The sequence below is a fragment of the Hypomesus nipponensis genome, chromosome 20, assembly GCF_054491055.1.
Source record: "Hypomesus nipponensis isolate SF chromosome 20, ASM5449105v1, whole genome shotgun sequence".
Taxonomy (NCBI): Eukaryota; Metazoa; Chordata; class Actinopteri; order Osmeriformes; family Osmeridae; genus Hypomesus; species Hypomesus nipponensis.
In genome coordinates, this window is record NC_140380.1 from 12,302,990 (window position 1) to 12,319,086 (window position 16,097).

The 16,097-nt window shown below is 44.0% G+C and overlaps 2 protein-coding genes across 2 annotated transcripts; one reads left to right on the forward strand and one right to left on the reverse strand.

The window, feature by feature from the left end:
• The first annotated feature begins 420 nt into the window (after positions 1–420).
• Positions 421–2,875, forward strand: LOC146246444 (uncharacterized). Its single transcript, XM_084684234.1, has 4 exons — positions 421–464; positions 1,292–1,370; positions 2,005–2,249; positions 2,463–2,875. Exons 1-4 carry the CDS (start codon positions 421–423, stop codon positions 2,629–2,631), a joined length of 537 nt encoding a protein of 178 aa, XP_084540360.1. The 3' UTR covers positions 2,632–2,875.
• Positions 2,876–4,651: 1,776 nt separating this feature from the next.
• Positions 4,652–11,688, reverse strand: dact3a (dishevelled-binding antagonist of beta-catenin 3a). Its single transcript, XM_084684326.1, has 4 exons — positions 11,286–11,688; positions 7,934–8,036; positions 7,453–7,551; positions 4,652–7,134 (listed from the first exon to the last, which is right to left on the reverse strand). The coding sequence occupies exons 1-4, from the start codon at positions 11,514–11,516 to the stop codon at positions 5,462–5,464; spliced, it is 2,106 nt and encodes a 701-aa protein (XP_084540452.1). The 5' UTR covers positions 11,517–11,688; the 3' UTR covers positions 4,652–5,461.
• Between the last annotated feature and the right edge of the window lie 4,409 nt (positions 11,689–16,097).

Consider the following 16,097-nt stretch of genomic DNA (forward strand, 5'->3'; position numbering starts at 1 on the left):
TGTGCGGACACAATCAGCTAGACATCAGCACTTTGTTTGTAATTGAATGTGGCATTAAGCTGTCTGCCGGTAAAGCTGGCTTGCGTGTTACAACGTGAATGTGATCTTGTTTGTGTCCATGCATATGTAAAGGGTAAAAGGAGATGAGAAGGTCCGTAGAAAGTCAACCAGAACAAATAGAGTAAAATAAGAGTAAATAGAGTTTCAAACTGACAGAAAGGAAATAGAGGAACAACTAAAGGTAAAGCTTTGAAGAAGATTTCTTTAGTTGATTCTGCATTGGTTTTAGTAAGACATTGAACTACAAATTTGGTTCACATTCTAACACTTCTGAAGAGGACCCTGCAGACCAGCTACAGCCTCTTCCCTCCTCTCATCCACCCTTTCATCTATTGCCTCAGGACCAAAGCCCGAACAGACATGAGCTGCACCCCTGCCAGCCGGGTCCCAGCTTCACCTCACAGGTAAGATGGTGTGGAAGAGTCTGGTGTGGGTAAGAGTCTGGTGTGGGTAAGAGTCTGGTGTGGGTAAGAGTCTGGTGTGGGTAAGAGTCTGGTGTCTGAGTTAGGTACGAGGGTTAGGGACGAGGGACTGAGCTCAATGCTTTTCTCTCCAGCCTGACGATTCTGTAACCAGGACAAGGAGAAATAGAACAAGCTGTTTTAGTAAAGGTGCTCTTTGATTTAGAATTATTGGATGGACTCAGTGTTGTTTTATGTGAAACAATATTGAGTATTTGTTCTCTTTGAGCACTGCAAGTGTCAGATTGTTCTACTGACTACTGTCAGGGTATTGGAGTTAAAGGGTACAGAGAAGATGTTGTATCCAATAAACTGTTTTAGCACTAACAAGGGAAATCCACATTGTTTTACTCTTGTACTGGATATTATTTTTAACTAACTTCTCTTCCATCCCCCTATTCCTGAGAAGTGAGAAGTCACTGAGCATGCAAGTCTGTTACCTCATTATAGTCTTACAGCAGGGATTAATGTCATGGTGAGACTAATTTAATCCAGCCCTGAACACTCATGATTCACTGTCCAGCTATAGAGCTGCTGTAGGACGTGGAACACTAATATGACCCCTACAAACCGGGCCTGTGGCTATAATCAGGCTTGCTGATCTTGGTGCACGTTTTGTAGGCTGTCAAGGTGTGTGTTTGAGGAAAGACTGAGCGACTCCCACGTGTCTAACGTACGTGTCTACATGCAAAGAATTATATACTTAAATAGTCTGTACATTTTTTATATATGATCAATGAACTAAATAATGCTCTTTGGTCTGTCGACAGTGTGATTACCATCACAGGTCCAACAGATTCACCCATGGAGGAGAGTCCAGGACAGAGGAGAGGAAGCAGGGCCTACCAGGTACACTAACCCTAACCCTACCTGGTACATGGCAATGCAACATTCTATATGTTGGGGAAACAAGAAATTCAATCCATAACCGACTGGCACAACACAAATATATCAACAAAAAAAGAAAGAATTAACACCCCACTGGTAAAGCATTTCTTACTACATGGACTATCAACACTAGATATAGCCGGTATAGCACACAATCCAAACTGGACAGACCAAGAGAAGAAAAGGGAAGAAACCCTTTGGGTTAAAAGATTAGACACAAAAACACCTATGGGACTGAATATAAAATATAAAAAATATACTTGGGATTGGACAGGCAGCTGTCAACAGTGGATGGCCCATGCATCACCTTTTTTGCATTGTACCTCCCCAAAATTCAATGCCCTTTTGAATTGGGGGGACTGATCAAATAGGATCAATTCTCTAAACCTAACCCAGTACACTAACCCTAACCCAGTGCACTAACCCTAACCCAGTACACTAACCCTAACCTTACAAGGTCAGGCCCCAGGCCCAAAGAGAACGGAGAAGGTTTTTCCAGTACACACACACACACACACACAATGAAGGCCATACCACATGGATCTCTTTACCTTCATCATGTTCCAGTACTGTCCCTCTTTCCACTGCTACCTAGATCTTTCCTGAGTTTCCTGTGGCCACAGAGTCAGACTCAAAGTCAGGCAAGGAGCTGCACTGCAGGGAGCGGCTGCCCTCCATCGTGGTGGAGCCCACTGAGATGAGTGAGGTGGAGAGTGGGGAACTGCGCTGGTCTCTGGACGGGCCAGAAGAGGAGGAGGACCCCTTCAACGAGAACAGCCTTCCCTGCACAGACAGCCCTTCTGGTGGCGAGCAGTCAGAAGACATGGGGGCTGAAGACAGGTGAGCCCAAGACAAATATTACTGAAAATTCTGAACAAAGTGTGTCTTTATAGATTGTCATTAGTTGCGCATATAGCAGAAAAAACGAAACCATTATTATTTGGTATATCTGAAAAGATAATGGTTAATTGATTATTTGAGAGTTGCTACCAATCTCCTTGACCGATTTTGTGAGCCTGGTGACAATGCTGTTGGTTCCTCCCCCTGGTGCAGGTCAGCTGTTCGGAGGCAGTCTATTGGTCCAGCTCAGGGCCAGCTCAACCTGTCCCGCCTGACTCCTCCACCCTCGCCCCCCTCCCCCGAGGCAGCTCCACCCTGCCCCGAGGCAGCACCCCCCAGCCAGAGGAGGAGAGACAGCAGCTCACCCACACAGGAACTCTGAGGTCACATGACACTTTGTTCATCTGATGTCACATGACACTTTGTTCATCTGACCTCACATGACACTTTGACTCCTTGCATACTCCAGACAACTCTTATACTGTATGGTCACAAAAGAAAAGTAAGACCAGTAGATGTTAGTCTCATCCCATGTACCCAATCATAGTATGAGGAGTTTACAAGCAAGCACCTTGGGCATCCCACTAACCTTTCTGCTGTGACTACTTTTACTTTAGCAATGCTGGCCTTTAGTTTTGGAACAAGAATGTTGAAAATGCATCCTTCTTCTCCCTGAAGACCATGAACTTTAGTAGCTTTAACACCTGAAATTGTTTTGAGATACTATCCACTCTGGATAAGAGCGTCTGCTAAATGACTAAATATAAATATAATAAAGCTACTGGACACATGATAAAAATCATATTATTTCATAAGATATATGAAAACAATTTGTTTAGAAAATGCTTTAAATAATTGCAGCAACACAGTTGTTTGTGTGTTGGCATAACAACGAAAACAAATAAATAAATACAACTAATTAATATTTTCCTTCAATTCTAATACTTTAGTTTACATCATGGGAATATACATATCTGGTAATGATGCCTCCACAGATGTGTGCAGGAGAGTGCTCTCCCAGGGCAGAACTGTATCCTACTCATTAAAGTGTATTTCTGCCATGGTGGATTGATATGATCCATGTTCTACCTCTCGGGCTGCTTAAGAATAGCGTGCACTGGTGCACGAGCAATTATCTGGACTACTTGAACCTGGATCGAATTAGTTGATTGATTGCATGAACTAGAACAGGGCTTTATGGAACTTTATCCCCGACTGATTTGTTAGGTTCACTCATGTCAGGTTTGGGACTTTAATCCCCATTTGAGTGTGCTTTATGGAACATGTCCCTGGGATCAGCTAATAGGTCAACTTTATGCATTTGTTTGTGTTTGTGTATTACTTGAAGCATTTCAGGAAGCCCCAAAATCAACAGTATTGAAAAGCAGTTATGTGTCGTTTGTGAACGATTTGTTTCTTTTTCTTGTGGCCGCGCATCGGGACTGTTGTGGCTCAGTAGAGGAAACAGAAATTATTTATTAATTTCCCAACTTTGTCTTCGGATACGGGAGTGTTTGGATCATTTTTTCATTAGGAAGAAATCTTAGTGCATCTAAACCAGACAACATTTATTTGAGTAGAATAGAAGGGAATTGCACATTTGAGATAATATTTAAAAAAGAAAACCTCCTGCATTAAATACAATACATGTCCGTTTGTATGATTTGAAATAGTCATTTATTATCACAATAGCATTTAATTATCATGGCAAACAATTACACTGCTCTGAACTGTAATAAAAGTAAAAATAACAAAACCTGTAATTATCAATTGTGAACAAGCAAGCGTAGAGAGAGAGACAGAGAACAGGGGTGAGTGAGCCGAGAGAGAGAGAGAGAGAGAGAGAGAGAGAGAGAGAGAGAGAGAACAGGGGTAAGGAGAGAGAGAGCAGAGCTCAGAGAGAGAGAGGGAACGGGTGAGGACAGAGAGAGAGAGAGCAGAGCTGAGAGAGAGGGAACAGGGGGAGCAGAGAGAGAGAAGAGCTGAGATGAGAGAGAGGAAACAGGGTGAGGAGAGAGAGAGAGAGCAAAGCTGAGAGAGAGAGAGAGAGAGCTCAACAGAGAGGGAGCAGGCTACACCAAGTGCAAACTCATCATAGTTAAAAGCAAGACTAAGAAAGCAATACAAAACAAATAAATCTAGAAAATAGGTCACTCCGGCCAACTGCTTTCCTTCTCCATTTTCAACCACTGTCACCACGCCATCTTGCTCTCCGGGCTTGTTTTCCTGCTTGTCCGTAAGCAAAGCCAGATGTGCTTGCTGACTCCTTTCAGCTTCACTCTGTACTTTTTTTCTTCTTTAGGCTTCTCTGTTTGTTTTCGGTTTTATGGTTTGGATTTCCTCCTCCAGCCCATTGCAGACTGGTCATGCTCCTCCCCCTTCCTCCTCCCCCTTCCCCCTTCCTCCTCCCCTCTTCCTCCCTCCTCCTCCCCTTCTCCTCTCTTACTCTCCTGTCTTTCTCTGCTTCTAAAACATATTCCAGGTCCTTTGCCCTAGAGGGAAGAGGGCTTTAACTTAAACCAGATGGAGGGATTGAGGAAAGAGATGGAGGGATGAAGGAGAGAGATGGAGGAAGAGGCCAATGGATGGGGGAATGTCTGTTTACTATTAATGCATGTGAATATACAGTGCCTTATATTTTGCAAATGGGACCAATAAAAAAAAGGAAAGGCTGTTATTAACCAACCAATAATGCAAATGAGACTGTCCCATGTAACATGGTATATAGTCATCTTAGTCATGGGGGGGCGCTGCCTCGGGGCAGGGGGGCACTGCCTTGGGGGAGGGGAGGAGTCAGGCGGGACAGGTATAGTCATCTTCATCTTTGTAGTCAGGGAGTCATCTTCATCTGAGGAGTCAGGGGTCTTAGGGAGTTCCATTTGGAATAGTCCTGTGGTTTCATTATGCATACCTACAACCTGGGTAACCACACTGTGTACAATACAACAGCAAACTCATGCTATAGACCCTTGTCTCTGAGCCTGTTGTATTGGGTCAGACCAGAGCCAATAAGGGAACAGTGGTCAGCTCAGTTTCTTTGTTGAGTTGCTTTCTGATATCAATGTGGCAGCACTGAAATTCCTTCAAGTTCCTTCAAACCTCTAGCTGTGTAGTCCATAGTCTACTGTATGTTTCACACTGCAGTGGTCCAGCAAATCATACAACAAGGATGTGCGATGTCTCCGAACCCTGGTTTCCACACAGGCCTTGAGTCAAACTGTAGTCATGACCTTGAGCGAGCCGGTGTGGAAGCGCAGGATCTTCTTCTTGAGTGCATGCGAGGCTTTAATCTTGACAAAGGCTTTGGGCTGCAGGGATGCTTCAGAAGGGCCTGCAGGAGAAGGGAGCGCCAGGTGGAGGTGCAGCTGCTGGGGCCACACGAAGCCACTGCTCTCGTCAGAGTCGCTGGAGAGGGAGCTGGAGGCTGGGGAGTCTGCCTCACTGATGCTGGACTCAGACTCCCTGTGGTCTGGGAGGGTGCAGCAATCTATAGGCTGGCCAAGGGGAGCCCGCTCCCTCTCCATGTGTTCCATGTGGAGAGGAGGATGGGAGACGGCGTAGGCGCATCTCGGAGGTCCAGGCCTTGCTTTACGGTTGCGCCGGGAGATTCCTGCTTCCAGCTGGCTGGCAGCAGCAGGAGCTAGAGGCAGGCCAGGCAGCTGTTCATCATGGCTCAACTCCAAGGTAGAAAGCCAGCGTCGGTAGCTACTGGTACCACCACCACCCCCACTGCTTAGCTGAGGCTTCTTCCCTCGGGTTTGAACTCCACGACTTCCTCCTTCTCCCCCTCTTCCTCCCCTTCCTCCACCTCCTCCAAGTCCACTTCCTCCATCCTTTTCCAATGTGTTGTACTTGTGCTCAGGCACACCGTTCTGTCTCAGAAGGCTGTTCTCTGACTGCGATCGGCATGCTCGTTTCCCAGGCTTCTTGAAGGCAGGTCTCTCCTCACTAAAGCGAAATTTTTTGGGTACACCTCTGGACTTGGCCTGCATCTGGAGTGGAGGTGGAAGCTGCTGCTGTTGTTGGATGCTGCTTCTCTCTGGAGGAAAGGCACTTTGGCTGGATTTTGGCCCTCCAGGGAGCCGGTGGGAGTGGAGTAGGGCACGAGCAAATGAACGTGTAGGTGCCTGGCATGGATAGGCAGGGATGTACTGGGCATTTACCAGTTTCTGGTCAGGCAGGGGTGGTGAAGAAGGGGCCTGATGAGAGTGGTGATGGGGTGAGTCAGGCTCACTGCTACTGGGGTCCTGATTGGCAGTGGGTCGGCAGGAGAGTGGACAGTCCAGGGAGGCAGAGTGTGGGTTGTTGATCAGGGAAGGATTTCTGGTCCTGGGATAGCGACCTGGCTGAAGGGGTGGTGGTGGCTGTTGCTGGTGAAGATGATTGACATGAACATCCTCATGCAGGGGCAGTAGCTCATAGGGTTCCTGGTCCAGACTGCTGCTAGCCCAGGGAGACAGGCCCTCTGCTCTGCAGCTCAGGGGCAGCAGATGCTGGTCCTGGCTTTCTTTACAACAGAAGCTGCTCTTCCGAACCACGGTAATGCCATCGTGTACCAGGCTTGTGCGGGGCTTGCTGGGCCTGAGTGGTGAAGGCATGGGGCTGCGGTGGATCAGGCCTAGGATGTAGTTCTCCACATTCTTGGCTTGGCAGTAGTCATGTTCTGTAGGCTTGCTTTTCCTCATGTCCCCCATCACCATCTCCAAATCCTCTTCCATATTCCCAGGTCCATCTTGGGGCACACAGGGCCAAGACTCCTCTTGGCATTCCGTGGCCTTCTCAGCGATCCCATTACCAGAGGCACATGGAACTGGGAAAGAGTGCAGGGCAGATGTGTGGGACAGAGAGTCTAGCTGTCCATCCTGAGGGGCAATGGAAACTTCCCCTAGACATACAGAAAAGAAACATGTGCTCACTGTAACACTGATGGTATCGGAAGCTCCAACTTCCAGGTTTACAAAGTGAGGTGTGAAACTGGATTCCAAAATGACAACAGTGGGAAGCACTGGAGTCAACATGGACTAGCACCTGTGGAACGCTTCAACCTTGAAGAGTTCACGTTAGAAACACTAACCCTTGAGTCCATACCCCGGTGAGTCCATGCTGTTCTGATAGAAGGCTGCTGCTCACTATTACCAAGTTATTCCTACTGATTTACACACTCAGTGTAAGAGAACAAAATGGTGTGTGTGCCGTCACTCACCAGCAGATTTGAGTCTGTTGTTCGCGTAGAGCATTTCTCTGTTGTTGGCGTAGAGCATAAGCATTTCTCTGCTCATGCCTTCACTCAGTTCATTGAAATCTACAAGAATACACGCAAACCATAAATACACACAAACAAGACCATGATCAAAATAGCAAAGGTTGATGACCCAGATTAATTTCTTCCACTGCAGTTCATACACACAAAATACTAATATTTGTCTGATCTAGAGACTCTTCAGAAGTTAAATCAATTTACTGCTGGTCAACATAGTTATTGGTTATGCAATCAATGTTTTGCTCACTGTGCTTCAAAAAACAAGAACATTGAAAGACACAACTGGTTCCTTTTGTTGTACTTTCTGTGACTCTTCATTGGTCTTCTTTACAGAATGTATCTTAATGAGGAAAATGCGGCCACAATGGGATTGTAAGTAGATTTATTGTGAATGTGATCCAATACATTGTGTTGGGGATCTTACCTAAGCTGTGCATGGGGGGCTCTGCGGGGCTGGTATCCACCCTCAGCACATCTACCTGGCGCTCCAGGAAGGCGATCAGCCCCCAGGAAGACCCGCGAAGGCCCTGGGGCATGAAGGCCAGAGAGGAGGGAGAGGGAGAGTCTGTTGTATGATGATGGTGGTTACTAGCATTTGTGCTTCATCATTATGTGGTTGGAACAGAGAGCAAGGGCCAGTAAGGGCCAGCAAGGACTTCATGTTTAAAACAACTAATACAAATCTTTTAAACTGATTGCAGTATATACTGTACATGCCTCTTCTCAGTCTAAATGTGTCATATATTGCCCCATGGGAAGAACTTTCAGCATATTAAACTTAACCAGACCATAACCCTTGCCATACACCTGACCCTATCTCTAATCATAATAACCAAAACCACAACCCTAAATCCCACATCAATGTAGTACACAAAATGCTGGGGGGTTTGGCCCCAGAAGCGCCAAAATGTGACGAGCAGCGATGTGAACTTGTTGACTACACACATGACTCATTGCATTTCTTTATTTTCACAAAAAGGAGTCAAATCAAGTCCTGCATTAACATATAAATATAATTTAAATACATACAGTATAAAAGGCTCTGTCTAACTTGTAGTGGACAGACTGTTAGGCTGATCAATTCTGATGTTTGAAATTAAAATATGTTCACATATGTTCACATATGTGATATATGTTTCTGAGTTTGTTTCACATTTGTGTGTGAGTATGAGTGAGTGTGTGTTGAGAAACTAATGTCAGGCATGTATTGGATGAAAGGGCCTGTGTGTAGGTTCAGGAGCAACTCATGAGACCACACTGCATCAATGGATACTTGTTTCCCCTGACTGCACACACACTTCGCACTGAGAGGTGGAGCTGTATATAATCCCAATGACCAGACCTCTCCATAGCCTACAGACCTTTCCAGAGCCTAGAGAGGTCTAGCTACAGAAAGACCACACCCAATCCCATTCCAAGATGAGAACCAATAGACCAAAACATTTTGGAATGTAACAACACATTATAGTGCCTTTTGTTAAATAGGTAGATGATTCTCTCATAATTGGGGTAACACTTTTTTTGCCTTGGACTCTGGACCAAATGGTAGATAGTAAATACATATGAAAACACTGAAAACTATCAACAGTAGAATGTGGACAATTTATTAAGTTACTATATTCTTCTCCATCAAAACACAGTATAGTCATGAGATCTAGGAGTCAGGATGATGCTGCTGAATTGAGCAACATTGAATGAGTTGATCATTTTGCTAAATCATTTAGATTTGATAATCATAAACAAATGCATGCACAGCCATGTACGCATATACACACACAGTCACATATGCACAAAGACACAAACACATGCACACATTCAAAAACACATGAAATCAAGGCATTTTCTTTCTCCAACTGTAACCCAAATCAAAGATTTAATCAATGATTCCTGTATCTTTCACCAAATCATCCTCTTAGCAATCGTCATAAAATGCAAGCACTCAAATCTGTTTTTACCAGACATAATCCACCTCCCCACCACACTTCCTGTCCATGGAACACAACATGCTAGCAGCTGTGTAGCCTCTCACCACACAAACTTCCCATCCAGTCACTAACTCCTCTCAAACCTCCCGCAGGAATCCTTGGCTATCAAACCTTTTGTTTGCATCAATAATTAACACTCTATGCCATAGCTTGCTGGGAGGCGTGCTAACACCGTAGAAGAACAATATATGTTATTTGCTAACTGTCTATCTAGCAGGTTCATTATGAGTTCCTAGGTATTCCACCTTGTAGCCAAGCAGTACAGCTCATCTAAACCAGGCGACCCAGCTAAACCCCATGGATCTTACTGGAAGGGAAGGTTGAAATCCCTCTGCTTAGACTCTACACACCCCTTGCTTAGACTCTGCACACCCCTTGCTTAGACTCTACACACCCCTTGCTTAGACTCTACACACCCCTTGCTTAGACTCTACACACCCCTTGCTTAGACTCTACACTCAATCTTGACAACCCACTGTGTTTCCCCATCAGAGCCAGGATTAGAAAGCATACACAGTGTATTTCACCAGGAGGCCTTGGAAACACATGGCTACACAGCTGCATTCTGGGGGTTCTTACAGTACAGTCCACCACCGCAAGAAACACTTATAATCTAACCAATTAATTAATTTCAAATTGACCAGCAATGTCAAAAGGTTTAACACAGATCAAATTATTTTGTTAATTTCTAAATCATAAACTATTCCAATCAGTATACAGAGAAACTTTGACACACACTGTTGTTTTGCAGCTAGGACATTGCTTTCACAGCTGTTCTGCTTTCTGATGTCAGATTGCTTTCAGCACCCTAACCCTAACCCATCCACAAGAATGAACCTGGCAGTCTGCTCACACACACACACACAATTTGCAAACACTGTGACATTTATCTACAATGGCCATCAAATTGCCAAGTCGTTATTTTATTTTTCCTTTAAAACCCTTTTTTCTTTGATAACTAAATTGAGGCGTATGTTAGTATGTAATACTGTGGTTACATGTTAGATTTAAATCCATATGTTGGAAGAATTTGAACAATTTCCCACTTTGCACCCAAAAAGGCTATAATCTAAATGTATGGGTTAATTACGTGAAACGTCCATTTTGGTGTCACAGGCATTTAAAAAATATATTATTCATTATTACAACTCTACTTAACTCCTCTTTACCAACAGCCCATAAGACAGCCTTTGGTTTAGAGGAGAGGCACACGTAGAGCTGCGTGAGACAAACTCCTGGAATGGTTGAATGGTTGCCAGTCCTGCAATACGATGGACCACCCAAGACCGCTGCAGCTTACTGCAGCTAGGCTTGGTGAGGGTGAAACTGGGCTAACCAAACGGCTGATCCATGGTCTAAATACAACATGTAGGCCTAGCGTACATTCTTGTTCAAGAAATAGACTTTTCGATTACACCCAATCAATAACAAAAAATGTTAGGCCTACATGTAACGTAAAAGTCAGTGCAGACGGACATTGTTAGAGAGCATGTGTCTTAATCACAACTGAAGCTTTAAATGGCATGGACAGTTACTTGACTCACTATAAAAGTTATTGCAAAGGTGTGCTGAGAATGTCGGCAATCTACCTACTGGATACACAAAATTTGTCACGATCATTCTGCACCGCGCACCTCGGACCCAAATATCTACATTCATTCATATCAACGACAAGATGAGAGTTTGAAGGCAACACAGCAAAATGTAAGATTTAAGAGGCATGCTCATAAGTAGGTTATGCTATTCATAAAGGACTAAGAAAAGTATGATTCCTAGTTAAATATTTCTTACCGGCTGACACCGATAGTCGTTCTTGGAGCATGGTTTATCCGAGTTATAACGAGCGGGCTGCCAAACGTCGGGGCCGTGAACAGTGTCCCCGAGAGACAGTGCACCCAACACCAGGCACTCCTGCCGCTGTTTAAGCAGTTCCAACTCACATAACCCGGCTAAATTTGCCTTCAGACGCTCCTTGTTTCGACTTCGCTCCGCAAGAACTGGAATAGAAAACCCACGGTACATTATATTTTCGTTTTCCGTTCAATGTAGCCTAACGCTTTTTCCACAGTTGTTAAAAGGCTATGGGAATATTCGAATTAAACGAACGCCTTTTCTTTACATCCATGTTCGTACAGTAGTCAGAAGCAACATGCAGCTGTGCCCAGTTCTACCACTTTGTTGCACAACTTTGAGGTTTCAGTTCAGCTGTCAGTGGTAGGCGGCCCCAGCAGCGTCTCTTGGTAGGCTAATCTCGGGTCGACAATAATTTATATTCATAAAACATTCCGTCCCTATTCTTAAATCAAAATGTGATTGGACGTTTCACTGTACCACGAAATAATTTATGAGAAAAGGTAGGCCTATAATCTAATAATGCAAGAGTGGAAAAATCCCCGTCACATCGATTGAGTTATTAACTACAAATTTGTATAAAAATAAGCGGCATTGTTGTTGGGAGAATTGACGAGACAACGTTATCATGCTTAATATGTGGTATTCGCTGCTTACGAGAAGGAGTGTCTGCTTAAACGTACAATGTATTTTACGTTTACATTACCCCAGAAGCTTGGTGGTTGGACAGAGGTACAAACGTCCCCTTGTGGTTTAGAGAATAGGTAACCCATTGCACAATGCATCAAACGTGCACAACGAAATGTGTATCTTACATAAACGCGCAGCATAGCTTTCAAACAAAGCAACCTTTCCAACAATCAATATGATGAATGAGTTGTAAGATCTGTACAATAGATTAAAGACACTAAATGGAATGGATTCAAAGAACGGCTACTGGAACACTGGTGCAAGTGGAACGAACAGTGGGTTGGCCTCAGGCCCCCACCCAGGCCCCCACCCCTCGCCCCTCGGATTGAAGCAACGGCCCCGGTGGATGCAGGTGGTATTGCATTTCTTGTTAGACTTCCGGCTTTTCCGGTCGTTTTTACTCTATTAACTCCAGTCAACTTTTACATCTCCCCCAAACTATCTCCCCCAATAATTTTTGTTCAACTTGACCGGCTGTCAAAAAGTTAGTTTTTATTTTGGTGAGAACCCAACTAATTCCACTTTGCACTGCCCCTAGTGGTCTGGAGAACGATTTGGTGTGAACTTGAAATGCAGCGTTTCTGCAAATGTCGTTGTGTTTTGTGCTAATGCTGCGGTGTTCTCGGCTAATGTCGTTGTGTGTTGTGCTAATGCTGCGGTGTTCTTGCCTGATGTTGGTGGTGTGAACCAATGCTGTTGTGTTGTAAGTAGTAGATTGTTTTTGAAATGTAGCGTTTTTATAAATGTTTAGTTTTTGTTAATGTCGTTGTGTTGTGTGTTAATGTTGTTGTGTTTTCAGCTTTTGTTTGCTTCGCTTATGTTGTGGTGTGCACCCGTGGGCCACTGTGAGAGAGAGATATATATATATATATATATATATATATATATATTTAAATAGTAGGCCCTTCAGAAGCTTTTGTTAAACACACCCATTCTTTTTTTTTTTTTTTGTGTCATCAAGCCAGACTGCTTTTTTGGGACAATAAGGTCCTCGGTGACTCTGTTTCACCCCCACTAATATCTGATGGAAAAGTCTTGTATATAGGCCTTGTTCTGTTCATATGCCCCTTTCAAACTCAAATGTTCAATAAAGTATAATTTAGACACTTCTCAAGCTTTTACTTATTACATTAGCCTATTACCAAGTCATGTTAGATCACGTTATATCCATCAATAGGCGTTTGGTTTTGTAGGTTGAACATATAAAACACAGGCCACATTTCTACACTGTTAAATTGAAGGCAGTGTGAATTTCGTGGCATTTCGTTTGAATATAAAGTCGACAGTGAGCTATGGTAAGTCTGCATTATGGAAGATTTCTGTTACCAAAATAACTATTAAGCCTTATTTGCCTGGCGAGAACAACGACGGAGCTAGGATGTTAACAGTTTATTTAATTGGATACAATGCTTGGAAATCATACTCAAATCACGAGGGAAAAAAGCAATATGTGTGATGATTTCCAAGCCCTGTAGCCTATTTCTAAAACCCAAGTGAAAGGAATACTATACAGTGACAGCATAGATTTCCGTTAAGTTTGCATCAAGTTTCTGATTCTTATCGGACTCCCCATTTTGCCCCCCATTTCATGTTCCAACCAAGGGGGGCTGTCGCTGTCTTGGTGTGTGGGGCTGCATCAAATACCCTCTTAGCTTTGTTAAATTGCTGCACTAGTCCACACTTGACCGGTGGGGATCTCATTCTATTACGACTGAAACTGTTAGCTGCTCCTGGCATTCTCTAATCCCTGTTCTCCTCTCTGTCCCCCACACACATCCCGTGTGGTATGGGGGGTCTGAGCTGTCAGGACCTGCCTGGTCGTCGGTCTACCAACGCTGGACCAGGTCGTCAACCGGAAACCAGCCTCCATGACGGCCAACAGCGAGTTTCCAGGTCCCATCCAACGTCTATAAAGCCGAACAATGGATTTCTGGTGTTTCAAAACCCATTGACACTGTATGACAATGTTTAGCTTGTGTTCTGCTCCTCTCTCTTGCCAACCGTCTCTGGAGGAGGGGATCCCTCTCTGAATTGCTCCTCCCAAGGTTTCTTCAATTTTTTCTCCCGTTGGGAGTTTTTCTGGGAGTTTTTCCTTGTCTTCCTTGAGGGTTTAGGTTAGTTGAGGGGCAGTTCTATGGGCGTATGTGAAGCCCTCTGTGACATGCTTCCGTGTAAAAAGGGCTATACAAATACATTTGATTTGATTTGCCATTGCAATAGGTACGTTTGACATGGACTGCGACTGCATGAAATGACCGGCGAGAGTGGCCGCTTGCAGTCGGGGAGGAGTTGAAAACGGCTCTGTGAAGTCGGACATTCCAGCTTCTCGTGGTTTGCTGCGTTGACGTCAGTCACGGCCGATTAAGCGCTGTTTGCTTACTTTACTGTATTTATAATTAAACGTAGTCTTTCCGTTAGTGAAGAGGCGGAGTAAAACCCTTTCTTCCATACATTTTTAATTCAATTCAACTGTTTGGTTCGGATTTGAGCATTGGCGAAACTGAAGGTGTCCGAATTTTACAAAACACGCGTCAAAGTTGTTGTGTGTGAGTCTGGCCAATCATGGAATAGCTGTGTCGTCACTTGAACCCGTGCAGTTGCTGTTGAGAAAAAGCGCTCGGCTACACAGCCGGCAGTTCTCGAATCGATCTCACGGTACTTTGATGGCGACGTCACAGTGACGTATCCTCGGCGCCGTCTCAAGTCGGACAAAAAGTCTAACCAGAATTCACAGTTTCAAGTCAGCCGCCTGCAGCTGGCTGCAGCGCTGCATGAAGTCGGGACATGTCGAACGCACCTATCATTTAACGTTAGATTGGAAGAGTCGGAAGTGGAAAAATGGCACGGTCCGGTGTCGCGCTGTCGCTTGCCTCACTGCGCCACTGAGCACTTTTCATAGAAATTAATGGGGACGCCATGGGGAAGACAAAAGTTGCTTCCTGTCGTAATAATAGGTGTGTGCAGCGCCGGTGCAGCGCCGGCGTTGCCTTGAAGCTGAGAATGCCATTGGCTGCTTCAAGTCAGCCGGGCTGCAGGCGGTTGCAGGGGACGCCGGCGCTGCATGAAGTCGAACGCACCTATTAACTCAATGGTTGGCCAACAAACCAAACCAGTAGGCTACCAAAAACACGTTCGTTGGTTATCCAAACAATTGACTGCAAAGGATGAGTTAATTCCAATTATTTTATTTGCTCAATCCACCTCTTCTCCATACATTTTGTAAAGCCTTTTGAGATTTTTTTTGTTTAAAAGTTTTACCAATCCACGACCAGCGTATGGATTGTTATGGAAGCAAAAGGAATTGAATACTTAATATCGATTGCTCAAATTTGAATGGTGAAATTCACATCCCAAAAATTCGAGCCGAAAAAATTTGAGGCGAAACTATTTAATCGAGCCCAAAAAAATCTGATTGCAACATCCGGAATACCAAGAATCGGTTAGGCATTCCTGAATTCAAAACCAACAAATTCGGTGGTGTTTAAATTTTAAATACTAAGTATTCAATGCCTTTTAAAATTAAAAACATGCCATGGATTTGCTTCCATAGTTTCTCAAGTTTGTGTAGACTGAAACTATACACAACAGGTTATTGTATTCATCGTGTATGGTATTTAGAGTCATACTGGATATCTGATTCAAATATGAAGCCGAAAAATATACATACAGAGCCAACTTATAGTCATGAGGCCATACTCACTCCCAAAGAAAAATCAGTACTTACTTTGAAGGGGGGAGAGAGAGCGTGAGACAGAGAAAGACAGAGAGAGGGACAGAGAGAGAGGCTCTGAATACTTTCTAGAAAAAATCTTTCTTTTTCATTTGATGATAATATTCAGCTTTGTTGTTAGGGTGTGTTGTGTTGTAGGGTTTATGTAGATTGATGAGAACAAATATGAACTAAATCCTTTTTTGAGGAAGGCTATATCGTTTCAAACTGTGGAAAATGGAAAACAGTCTGAATACTTTCTGAGCTTACTTCATCAATAGTGAAATATGGAAAGGAGAATAATTTTTTAAGCTTTCAATGTAAAAATGTCATATTTGCATTTGAATCCTCCT

Excerpts from the sequence above, each read along its gene's own strand:
- dact3a (XM_084684326.1), bottom strand. The coding sequence starts at position 11,516 with ATGTACCGTGGGTTTTCTATTCCAGTTCTTGCGGAGCGAAGTCGAAAC. Across the intron at positions 8,037-11,285 it reads ACGACTATCGGTGTCAGCCG|GGCCTTCGCGGGTCTTCCTG; the intron begins GTAAGAAATATT and ends TTCATGCCCCAG. Across the intron at positions 7,552-7,933 it reads GCCCCCCATGCACAGCTTAG|ATTTCAATGAACTGAGTGAA; the intron begins GTAAGATCCCCA and ends GTATTCTTGTAG.
- LOC146246444 (XM_084684234.1), top strand. The coding sequence starts at position 421 with ATGAGCTGCACCCCTGCCAGCCGGGTCCCAGCTTCACCTCACAG. Across the intron at positions 1,371-2,004 it reads GAGGAAGCAGGGCCTACCAG|ATCTTTCCTGAGTTTCCTGT; the intron begins GTACACTAACCC and ends ACTGCTACCTAG. Across the intron at positions 2,250-2,462 it reads GACATGGGGGCTGAAGACAG|GTCAGCTGTTCGGAGGCAGT; the intron begins GTGAGCCCAAGA and ends CCCCTGGTGCAG.